The 12,539-nt window shown below is 40.1% G+C and overlaps 2 protein-coding genes across 9 annotated transcripts in view; one reads left to right on the top strand and one right to left on the bottom strand.

Moving 5' to 3' along the window:
• Nucleotides 1-8,730, bottom strand: part of ETNK1 (ethanolamine kinase 1) — a 140,145-nt gene extending 131,415 nt beyond the window's left edge. The window contains exon 1 of the mRNA XM_042946048.1: nt 8,632-8,730. The gene's annotated coding sequence lies outside the window, so the exon portion shown is untranslated. The remainder of the gene's footprint in view (nt 1-8,631) is intronic.
• Nucleotides 8,656-12,539, top strand: part of C2CD5 (C2 calcium dependent domain containing 5) — a 100,284-nt gene continuing 96,400 nt past the window's right edge. For 6 of the 8 annotated variants that reach the window (XM_042946042.1, XM_042946039.1, XM_042946035.1 and 3 more), the window contains exons 1-2: nt 8,656-8,740; nt 8,895-9,014. In XM_042946042.1, the coding sequence (XP_042801976.1) occupies nt 8,925-9,014 (90 nt within the window). In that variant the 5' untranslated portion in view covers nt 8,656-8,740; nt 8,895-8,924. Of the gene's footprint in view, nt 8,741-8,894; nt 9,015-10,585; nt 10,691-12,539 lie in introns of those variants that run through there. The other 2 variants (XM_042946038.1, XM_042946040.1) reach the window with 1 other exon arrangement.

Raw genomic sequence — 12,539 nt, 5'->3', positions numbered from 1 at the left:
TACTGAAATGCTTATTGGGCATAATGTGTCAGAGATGCAATGGTGAGGCTGAAATGGAAGGTACCTGACTTCATGGAGCTTATATATTATGGCAGAAGACATTAGCTACTTGCATAATTAATTATCTAGTTACCATTATTTTAGTATCAGAAAGGATAACTTAAGGTATTTAGGACACTACATAACAGGAGAAGCTGACCTAGTCTGGGGATTTGGGAAAGTTTATATGAGGAAGCAACATTTGGGTTTCTACTCATCTTTCAGATTTCAACCCAAATGTCATGAGTATTCCAGATAGTAAAGTGAGTAAAATGCCCCATGGTAGAAGAACTTTTAAAATAAAGCTTTTATTATTATATGGATCTCTGAAATATAAAGAGTTAAAATTTCTATAAGACTGTTATTATGCCTGAGAAATGTATACTTATAAATATTTATTTATTTATTAAATAATAAATATTTATTTATTAAAATTTAGTAAAAATTAAAGCACTAAAATTTAAAATTTAGTCAAAATTTTGTCAAAATTAAAGCATCTAATGAAAATTGAAATGTTTCCAATTGTTTCCAAAATGTTCCTGCAGTTGATTTATTTACATAAGGATCTACCCAGGAGTCATAGACAACACTTGGTTGAATCATGTCTTAAATTCTTTAAAATATATAACTTTCACCACCTTTTTTTGCCTTGCAATATATTTGTATAAGAAACTGGGTCTTTTGTTCTATAGAATTGCCCATGTGTTGGATTTTTCTGGGTTGCATCCCCATGGTGTTGTTTAACATGTTTGTCTGTATTTTCTGTGAAACTGGTAATTAGAGACTTGATCAGATTCAGGCTCAATTTTTTTTCTTTCTTTCTTTCTTTCTTTCTTTCTTTCTTTCTTTCTTTTTTCTTTCTTTTTTGGCAGGACTACTTCATTGGTGCTGGGTATGTCTTACTGTATCAAAGCAGAAGACATATAAACCTGGGGTATGTGGATGACTCAGTTGGTTAAGCGTCTGACTTAGGCTCAGGTCATGATCTCATGGTTTGTGGCTTCGAGCCCACCTCAGACTCTCTGATGTGACCATGGAGCTGGCTTCGGAGCCTCTGTCCCTTTCTCTCTGCCCCTTCCCTACTCACTCTCTCTCTCAAAAGAAATAAACATTTAAAAAAATAAATAGAAATAAAAATAATATACATAAGTACAATTTCTTTGTATTATTATTCCTCCCCTTTCTTAGATAAAAGACACTTGTTTTTTTCCCCTCTTCTTTTTAAAGATTAGCTGGTATATTCTGATGATTACTCTATAATAGTATATAGATATTATTTTTATTTTACAGTTGTATATTATTTAAGTATGCAAAATAACATAGTTTATTCAACCAGTCTTTTTATGATGGGCATATGTGTTGTTCTTTGTCTTTTGCCATTTCAAAGAATGCTGCCATTAATAGCCTGTACACTCAACTTTTTGAGCTTTGTTAGTGTTTCTCTGGGATAGAGTCCCCCTTTTTTTTTAAGTTTATTTATTTATTTTGAGAGAGAGAGTGAAAGTAAGTGGGGGAGGGAGGGACAAAGACAGAGGGAGAGAGAAAATCCCAAGCAGGCTCTGCCCCGTTAGCCCAGAGCCTGACACGAGGCTCAGTCTCATGTACTGCCAGATCAGGACCTGGGCCAAAATCAAGAGTTGGATGCTTAACCAACTGAATTACCCAGGTGCCCCTGGAGTAGATTCCTAAAAGTAGCATTATTGGGTTAAACACAAATCCATACATAACTGTGCTGAATTTTGCCAAATTCTCTTCCATACAGGTTATGTAATTTTGCATTCCCACTAGCAGTATATGATAGAATCTATTTCCCCACAGCCTTTCTACAGAGTATATTGTCAAACTTTTGGATTATACCCTTTCTGGTATGCAAGAAATAACAACTCCTTTTGTTATAAATTTGCATCGTTATTATGAGAATTCTTTAATATGTTGTAGGGCCCTTTAACTATCTATAAACCATCTGTTTATATTTCTCCTCCATTTTCCAAAAGGATTTTAGCTTTTTTAGAAGCTCTTTATGTATCAGGGATATTCATTCTTTGTGATAGAAGTTCCAACCATTATGATGTGAGGAATACATTCAATTTTTCTTTTTTCCACACAGCATCAATAATTAAGAATTGGAACATGGTAGGGTTTTTTGCAGTTGAAAAGAGATCAATGCAGACAGCATAGGTCAGTGGAAGAGTCATGAAAAATAAAGTCATGTAAGATTACATGATCTTACAGACTCTTACAGTCTAGATTTTAAATTTTGGTTTTTATCTGAATAGCAGTAAATAGGCATGAAGAGTAATATGAACCAGGGGATGTTTAAACAAACCTCCCTCAGCTGGGGGAAGTGATGGGTCAGTTTCTTTATCCAAATGGGAGACACTATAGAGATTATCTACTTGGTGGCCAAGACACAAGGGGAGTAACAGTGGGTAAGGTCCCAGGGTATGTAGCTGAATTTAAACTTGGAATATTATTCAAGTCCCAACATCTTTATTGATTTATTTTTTTAAGTTTTGACATCTTTAGTATTAAAAGATATGTAACTTATCTTGTTCCAATAGGGTTTCTGCAAGTATTGTTAAAATTTCAACTTCATCTGAACTGCAGTTGCTGTCTGCATGTATACCACCTGTAACATGTAAAACTACTCCCTCCTGTGGGAAGCAACACAACCTATAGCAGGTTTAAAAATTTCTTATGTAGCTATCTGGAACAGACCGAGTAGGTGTCATATCACAGTAGGCTGTGCAGGGCACAAGCCATAAACTCAGCTTACTTTTGTTCTTGCCATCAATTGCAGTAATTAGCAACCATTCCACTTGTCAGCACTCTTCTACTGAATAATGCTTCTCCACACTGGGAGCTGAATCTTGCTGAATGACAAATTCAGTAAATATATATCTCTAGCTTTGCTTTCCAGTGTATATTGTATAGATTACTGGGCTCCTCCCCTAAGAATAGGAAAAGATTTGAAGTTACCCTCAAGGGGTTAGGGAATTATATATCAATGTAATTAATTTAATTAATGTAAGTGTTAGTGTCTCTGTGAAGATAATGGCTTATAGGATCATAAAAACTCTGTTAGTGCCATCTAATTGGGAAAGGAAAAATGGTATGTATAGGAGGAAGTATAGTGTTAACTTTTAAGGGTCAGACATATAACTTGGGTCCTGGGAAGTGAGGTGAATTGGGACCTACTTCAGTTTGTAGATACTGAAATGAAACAATTTATTTGAACAATTCATTTGAAATGGAATAATTCGGTGCTAGGTGATAGATTAACACCAGGGGAAGAAGGTATAATCTGACTTTAAAAAACCCAACAAGACAAAAATAAAAACCCACTTCGATGTCTCTCTCTTGAATTTCAGAACATTTTTACTTTTACATTTTATTTTATTTATTTTTTAAAATGTTTATTTATTTATTTTGGGAGTGGCCTAGAGCAAGTGAATGAGGGAGGGACAGAGAAAGGAAAGGGAACGAAAATACCAAGTAGGCTCTGCGCTGTCAGCACAGAGCCCGATGCTCACAATTTCATGAATCATGAGATCGTGACCCGAGCCGAGATCAAGAAACGGACGCTCAACCGACTGAGCCATGCAGGTGCCCCTGAACATTTTAATTTTTTTAAAATCTTTTATTTTTTAAGTATTTATTTATTTTGAGAGAGAGAGAAAGACAGCACACGTGCGGGAGGGGCAGAGAGAGAGAGGGAGAGACCAAATCCCAAGCAGGCTCTGGCACTGTCAATCCACAGCCTGATGTGGGGCTCGATTCCATGAACCGTGAGATCATGACCTGAGCCAAAATCAAGAGTCTGATGCTCAACCAACTGAGCAACCCAGGCACCCCTCAACATTTTTACTTTCTTATAAAGAAAAGGGTCTGACAAGAATAAGGGAGTATCCCCTGATCTTTGGCAAGAAATTCCTCTAAAACAGAGTAATGGAAAGATTACGATTTTAAAAGATCACTTGGGCTACTTTATGGTGAATGCATTAGATGAAAGCAAGAGTACAAGTGGGGATTCCAGTCTTCCAGGTGAGAAATAATGGTGGAAAGTAGATGGATTTGAGAAATTAATTGGGCATCAAGGGTAAAGAAGAGGAAGAATCAAAGATTATTATCAATTGTGGCTAGAGTTTTCCACAAAGGCCTTAAGTAGACGTAAGTGGAAAACCTTTAGGCTTTGCAGTACAGGCACAAGTAGGAGGGCTTGTCCTGATGCTGGCACAATAAGAAAGTCAAGGCCTATAACCTTTTCATTACACCAGGTTGACATGGCACACCAAATGCACCGATACTGATACAAAGCAACGTGTTCCCACTTCAGTAATCTTCCAATCTAGAGAAACTTATTGTGGCCACTGTGCCCACCATACATGAAACACTCCTTTATGAGCTACAAGGGAACCAATGGGAAGATGAGTCTACCTAACAATTTAACTCAATTTTACCCTTTACTCAGCTGATTTGCTGCTTGAGAAGTAAAAGTACCTGAGTGTTCAAGTTGTCATTTGTACCTACCCTCAAACTTTCAGCTTGAGCACTTGACTAGGTAGCTGGTGTTTTGCAATCTGAGATGGGTAACACAGTAGAGGAGGACCAGGCTTTTTATTTTGTTGTTGTTATTATAATTGCTGTTGTTACAGTTGTAGGAGAGGTAAACAAAATAAGTTTGGTTTTGGATATGGATTTTAAGGTCACTTTGATACTCCACATGGAAACAGGAACTAGGCAATTGAATATATGGGTCCAGATACTCGAAGAAAGTTGTGAGCTAAAGATAAAAGTGTTAGAATCCTCAGCTCAATAGAAAGAAATCAAAATTATGGGCATGAATGAGATCACCTAGGGAGAGACTATAGTTAGAAGAGGGACAAGAACTGAAACCCTAAAGAAAACTCGTATTTGTTAAGGACAGCGAGGAAGCTGAGAAGGCAGAAATATACATATATATATATATATATATATATATATATATATATATATATGGCAGAACAGATAAGAGAAGCATGGTGTCTGAATATGAAGAGGAAGACCATTTCAAGGAGAACATGATTAACAGTGTCAAATGCTACTGAGTCCTGTAAAATGAAAACTGTCCACTGGATTTTACAGCCAAAAGTTATTGATGGCCTTGGTGAAAGTTGTTTTGGTAGAGTGGTGGTAGCTAAAGTCAGAAATTGTTTTAAGAGTGTCTGTGAAGTGAGGAGAAGGCACCAAATATAGATAACCCTTGAGAAATTTAACCTTGAGAGGATGGAGAAGGATTAAAAGGAACATTTTAGGAAGCCAGAAAAGAGAGCAAAGCAATAAATGTATACGTTATGAACATTTAATTCCACAAGTATTTACTTCTGTAAGCATTTATGGATCACATGAAAGGCACAGGGAGGGAACTGAGAATTGAGAGATGTACAGGAAACAGTCCTTCTCCTCTAGGTACTCAAAGTTTAATAGGGGAGAGACACAGAAAAACAATTATGTATATAGACAGTGTAATAATAGATATATTGGATTTAGTAGCAGCATAGCAGTGGAAGTGGGAGTGTAGGTTTATCAAGAAGGAGATAAGGGAAGATGTTAGAAGTAACACTTAGGGGTGCCTGGGTGGCTCAGTCAGTTAAGCATCTCTGTCTTGATTTTGGCTCAGGTCATGATCTCGTGGTTCCTGAGATGGAGACCCTCAGTTTGGCTCTGCACTGAAGTCATGAAGCCTGCTTGGGATTCTCTCTCTCCCTCTCTCTCTATCCCTACCCTGGTTTCACCACCTCTCTTTCTCAAAATAAATAAATTTAAAAAAAGAAGTAATACTTAAATTGAGTTACGAGTTCTTAAGTGTTTGCAAGGATGACTATGAGCAAGACATTCTAGACAGAGAAATATGCATAGTTTATAGGAAACTACATAAGCCTCTATTTTTTAAAATTTTATTAAGTGTTTCTTTGAGAGAGAGGACGAGTGTGGGAGGGGCAGAGAGAGGGAGATAAGAGAATCCCAAGCAATTTTTATCTTGCTTGAGCAGAGCCAGACTTGGGGCTCAGTTTCATGAACCTTGAGATCATGATCTGAGCCGAAATCAAGGGTCAGTTGCTTATCCAATTGAGCCACCCAGGTGCCCTCGAAATTACACACAGCCTTTAAAGAGGGGTTCTTGGAATCAAACTGCCTGGATATAAATCCTGCCTCCAACATTACCAGCTCTATGACTTTGGGTCACCAAGTAAGCATTGCAAAGCTTCAAATTCATTACCTATAAAACGAAGGCTGATAATTCCTATTGCGTAGAATTTTAGGGAGCTTTTAAAGCTCCCTAGCACTGAATTCAGTAGCAGGTACATAGGAAATATTCAATACATATTAACTTTATTTACTGTAGGATCTGAGATGCAAAAAGAGTGGTAAAGTATGAAGCTACAAAAGTTAATCAGGAACCAGATCATGATAGATTTGTCAGGAAAAGTCCACACTGTGCCCAGCATGAATTAAAACAAACCAGTACAATTATTAGAAAACAAACTGAAGTCAGGCTTAATTCTACTAAAAAAAAGTCTTCAGGAAGCATCTTAATTATAATCTCCTGTTAATGAAGCCTGAGGCAACAGGTATGAACAAGTACCTTACAGGATACTAATTAGGAAGCTGAGATTGTTAACCTCTAATTGTGTAATTTGCAAATATATTTTTACATTACAACATCTTGTAATACAAAACATTATTTTCCATTAAGATTGTTGCAAACCTTCAATTTTCTAATTTTTTTCTTTTTAGGTTTTAGTTTTTTTTTTTTTTTTAATGAATTGGTAGCGTGGTAATACTTTGATTTCAGTAAAAAATCTATTTCAAATCTACCACCCAAACAAAACATACCGAAATGAACTGGTCACATAGTGTCTGTCGCTCACCATGAGAGTTTTGTAAGGGCATTTTAAGAGTAGTTAGATTGCACAGAAAGCTGCAGTAGGATCTAAGGAAATCTACCTGGGAGCTGTGGCTTTCTAGCCTTTAGTCATAGTTTGAATGGATAGTTTTCTGTACTCCAAAAAGTCAGTGATTAATATTTAAAATTTTTATTCTGAGGAAGCCTTTTTCTTTTCCCTTTGGAAGTTCAACTTCTCACTTAATGTGAACAACATTCCCTCTATAGAAGGATTTGCTGCCTTAGAAAATTTTTTTAATGTTTATTTATTTTTGACAGAGAGAGAGACAAAGCATGAGAGGGGAAGGGGCAGAAAGAGAGAGGGAAACATAGAATCCAAAGCAGGCTCCAGGCTTTGAGCTGTCAGCACATAGTCCTACAAGGGGCTTGAACTCCCAAACCGCGAGATCGTGACCTGAAGTCTGTTAACCTACTGAGCCACCCAGGCGCCCCTTTAAGATTTTATTTTTAAGTAATCTCCACATTCAATGTGGGGCTCCAACTCACAACTGGAGATCAACAGTCACACGCTGCACCCTCAGGGCCAGCCTGGCACCCGGACCTGTTCAGTGTTTTCAAAGTTAAAGTTATATTGGCTTAAACAAACAAACAATCTTCATTTGGGAATTTTCCATTCCTGATGAATCCGGGGGTAAAATCTTTCTACTGGCATTGTTAATGGTGATTTTGGTATTTGATATAGCATGTGCCGTTAATGCTGTTTTTGATATTTGGTATGGAGTGATTTGTGTTACATCCTGTGCAGTGTGCCTTAATTTCCCTAATTTTTCTCTGATGGTCTGAGCCTATAGATTATGCCTCTTTTTTTGCATGTTTATGTATATATATAATTGGGTTGATTGTTCAAGATGTTTAATTAATCTCATCTAGTTGGTTTCTCGCAGTTGACTAGAAATTTCACAGGGTAGGAGGTCCTGAACTCCTGCCAGTAAAGTAGGTCTTATCTTTAGGCTTGTCTGCGCTTATTAAGCACACTGACCTGATCTAAGAAGGCAGGGCAGACTTCTTCAAGCAGTGGCTTTGGATTTCAAAGTTTTGTTTTTTTCCCCCAAGACCTAACCAGTAACATCTACAACCCAGTACACGTGTATATGACAGACTAAAAAAATGTTGCTAAAGAAGACTTATTTGACTACCCGAGATATCCCTGAAATTTCTTACTCTCCTTCGTATAAAACAAAAACTACACGCCGTCCAGGTAGAAACCAGCTAACCAGACTTTATGAACCACTAACGGGTAAAGGCCGATGGCAATCGCTCCTCTAGCACTCTCCGCCGCTACCCCTTCCGTTATACCCTTCGAGAATAAGTCCTTGCAGCTGGGAAGGCGGCGACCAGTGAAGTCACGGAGCCGAACCAGCGCTTCGTCCCTGAAGGACGCAGTCAGGTCGCCTTCAGGGAAGCAGCCTCGGCTCGGTGGATGATGCAGGGCTCGACCTATTTCCCTGCCCTCTGGCTTCCTCGAAGTCCGTCCCGCCCCCTCCATCTGCTCTCCGTGAATGTAAGTTCTCCCCTACAAAGTGCGCCGAGCGCCGAATGATCGATGTTTCCTCCACGCCCCGAAAGCCGCCATTTTGGGGGGAGGAAAATACAAGTAGGGGTGGCAGAGGCTCCACGGGATGCTGACTGGCTTTTGCTTCTCTTACCAGCACTGTGGGACCGGGGTAGAAGAATCCACCGGGACCACTCCTCCGGCTGCCTCTCCGGAATGAGGCTTCAGCGCCCGCGCGGGACAGCCCCCTTACTCATCCGAGAGTGAGTGGCAACCATCGGCGCGGCGCGCCATAGCGCGCCCTCCACTGTCAGTTACCCCGCGCGCTCCCGGCAGCGCGCGCCGCTCCCCGCGCGCTCCCGCCCCTCCCCCGCCGGGCTTGGAGCTCGGCGCAGACTCGCTTGTTTGTTTCTGCAGGAGCCCAAGGAGAGGCCGAAGCCGAGAAAGATGCCTGGGAAGCTGAAGGTGAAAATCGTGGCCGGGCGCCATTTGCCAGTGATGGACCGAGCTAGTGACCTGACTGATGCCTTCGTGGAGGTTGGTGCAAGGTCCTGCCCCTCAAAGCACAGGGAGTGCCAAGCCCTGTGAAGGATCCTACCCACCTCACCCCCAGCTCTTCAGCCCATTCTCATTTCGACTGGCGTCCTTTGTGCGGTGCTTGTCCAGCCGTCCCTTGAGGGCTGACTGACGAGATTGCAGCCCATGTGATGGGTGCAGCGCTCACAGGCGTCTGTGGCGCGCCGCGCGGGGAGGCAGTTACTGCTCTGCATGCTGGGGTGACCCTGATGTCAGGACTCATAACAGGCCACCTGCCAGTCAGGAAGCGATCCTGAGGCGTGGCCGCTCAGCCACCGAAACTCACACACACGTACATTCTTCTGTTTAGGAGGGTGGCTTCTGACGCCGGAGTGATGGAGATCACGTTAAAAATGTAGATGCAGTCCGTTATGGGCACTTGGAGACCTAGAAGGCGTGGCGATCCACCCCTTAGCATAACATTCTCTGAATCATCAGTGTTAAGTTAAAACACAGCTGGAAAGCTTTCTGCTCTTGTAGAGACTGGTAGGTCTGATGAGCTGTTTTAGGGTAATTTAGTGCCTTGAGGTAGGAAGCCAATTAAGTGCCATGGATTTAAATTGCAAAATTGCTTTTTAAGTCAGATGATTAGTTTAAAGCTCATGCAAATTAGCACAGGCCTAGGGCCCGGAAGGTAATAACCCAAAGTCTGAAAGAAGCCAAGTAAAAATTGTAGTGAAAGTTGACATGATGAGCCAGAGCATTAGAATAATAATCATTTGGGCTATTAATGCTTAGAGTTGATAGCTACAGGATAATATACAACCTGATTTCATATCAATATAAAATATTCTTTTCTTTAAAAAAATTTTTTTTTAATGTTTACTTTTTGTTTTTGAGAGAGAGAGAGAGCGAGCGCGCGCGCGCGCGCGCGCGCGTGAATGGGGGAGGGGCAGAGAGGGAGGGAGACACAATCTGAAGCAGGCTCCAGGCTCAGCACAGAGCCCCACCCAAGGCTCATACCAACCAGCGTGGGATCATGACCTAAGCCAAAGTCGATGCTTAACCCGACTGAGAGCCACCCAGGCACCCCTCAGTATAAAATATTCTTGATGTTCCCTAAAGGTTTTCTGACTTAATAATTGCAGTTTTTCCTCCCAAACATTGGTATAGTTATTCTTAATCCCAACTTCATTGTCATTTGAGAAAACATGTTGTGTGTGTTCTTGGGTCAGCTGTTAGGTAAAGGAGATTCACAAATTACCAAAGCATAGTCTTTGCTTTTAGGTAGCTCAGAGACTGACCCATATAGTTGAGGTTAATAACTAATAGCTAACATTTGTTGAGTCTCATTATTGCCAGGTTTTTGTTAAGTACTTTTTAATTCTTATTACAACAGTCCTGCTATTATATTATTATCCCATATTACAGTTAAGGTAACTGAGGCCTAGGAACAGTAAATAATTTGCCTAAGATTTCTTAACCATGTAAATAGCCTTGTGGTCTGTTCTCTTAACCACTGTGCTAACATTGCCTCTCTGGACAAGGTGATGAGTGTTGTCGAATATGGAAACTTCATTCTGTCTCTGAAGGTTTAGGAAGTCTTACTAAGAAAATGACATTTGAGCTGAACCTTGAAGGATACTCAGGATGTTACCAGACAGAAGGAACGTCAAAGGCACAGGATGGGATACATGGTATGTTCAGGGAACTATCTTAGTTTGGGATGTGTCTGGGAGTAAAAGGGAATATGTGAGTAGTGGAGGTTGTGGGGGATGAGCCTGGAAAGGTAGGTTGGTGCCAAATCTTGTTTTCTGTACTGAATAATTTTCCTTTATAAGCAGGGGTAAGCAAAGAGAACTTTTTTTAAATGTTTTTTTTTGAGAGAGAGAGACAGAGTGTGAGTAGGGGAGAGGCAGAGAGAGAGGGAGACACAGAATCCGAAGCAGGCTCCAGGCTCTGAGCTGTCGGCACAGAGCCCGATGCGGGGCTTGAACTCATGAACTGTGAGATCATGACCTGAGCTGAAGTTGGTGGCTTAACTGACTGAGCCACCAGGCACCCCGCAAAGAGAACTTTTTAAGCAGAATTGAAATAAGGTGATGTTTGTATTAGGTTGTTTATAGGATGACTTGTATGATAATGTTATTGATGAACTAGACAAGTGAGAGTTGAGGCAGGGAGATCAGTTAAGAAGGTGGTAAAATTATCCAGGCAGTATGTGCATGTTGAGAATGGCTATGGGAACCAACTAGAGGAGAAAGACTTAAGGGACATTTCCTAGGTAAAATAATGCCTTGGGAATCAATGGTTTTGCTGGTAAGGGAGGGGTTGGATTTAAGGGTGACTTATTAATTCCTTCTTCCAGCAAATACTTAATAAGTGCTATTTGCCAGGTCCAGTGCTAGTCACTGGTGTAGCTGATGCGTACGTAATAGTGAACAAAATAGACTTCGTTCCTGCTTTTATGGAGTTTATATTTTGGTGGAAGAGACAGACATTAAAAAGCAAAGAAATGATTAAATATGGAACTGTGATGAGTGATATGAAAGCAATAGAGAGTAGCAAGGAACATCTGTTTTAGATTGGGTAATTGGGGGAGACCTCAGAGGAAGTGTCCATCAGAAGACATGCTGGATGAGAAGGAGCCAGCTGCTTAGGGAGTGTATTAGGAAGTGAAGGGAGATGTGTATGACTGGCGTATAGTGAGTAAAGGAGAAAATGGTGTAAGATAAAGTTGTAGAGTTAGTCAAGGAGCCAATCGTTCAGGATCTTAGAGGCCGTGATTGGGAGTATGGATTTTATTCCAAATTCTGTAGTAAGCGGCTGTTGAGATGAGTACTCTTTTTTACTACCTGTAGTATGAACTGAAAAGAGAAATAACTGAAAAGAGAAAGCTATTTGGAAGCAAATAGCTAATTACGAGATTCTATAATAGTTCAAAAAAGAGAAGATGGGAGCCAAAATGTTGGTTTGGTAATAGAAGTGGATGGATTCCAGATACACCGTGAAGAGGGATTCTAGAGGATTTATTGGTCGACTGGAGTAGGGGACCAGGGAAAGGGAAACTAAAAGATGACTCTTAGTTTTCTGGAATTTTGGGGGTAATTTTCTGAGACTCCATGGGATTGATAGAGATTGATTGAGTAGGTGAAGAGTCAGTTTCCGTCGAGGTGTGTTAAGTTTGAGACGTCTTTAAGAACTTTAATTGGAGTTGTCAGTGAGGAAGTTAGATTTCTGAGTGTGGTGTTTAGAAGAGAGGTGTGAGTTAGAAATGAGCTCATACAGGCCAGTGCTTTTCTATTCTAAGACCCAGTACCCACTTTATATAGCACGTGTTTTGAAATCCACTCTTTACTACGCTGGCATGATATTTGTAGCTGATGTAAACAATCCTTACAATTAAAAATCAATATATTGCTCTAAGTATAGTATGATAAGAGACTTTTTAAAATTTGTATTTCAATATGGAAGTACTTGTTCATGAACATAGTAGAAGATGCAAAGTAATCAGATTGAGAACATGAATATTTATTAAGCCTTTGT

This window comes from Panthera leo, chromosome B4 (genome assembly GCF_018350215.1).
Source record: "Panthera leo isolate Ple1 chromosome B4, P.leo_Ple1_pat1.1, whole genome shotgun sequence".
Classification (NCBI taxonomy): domain Eukaryota; kingdom Metazoa; phylum Chordata; class Mammalia; order Carnivora; family Felidae; genus Panthera; species Panthera leo.
Note: the sequence above shows the minus strand (reverse complement) of the source record. Positions and strands in the feature narration are given on the sequence as shown.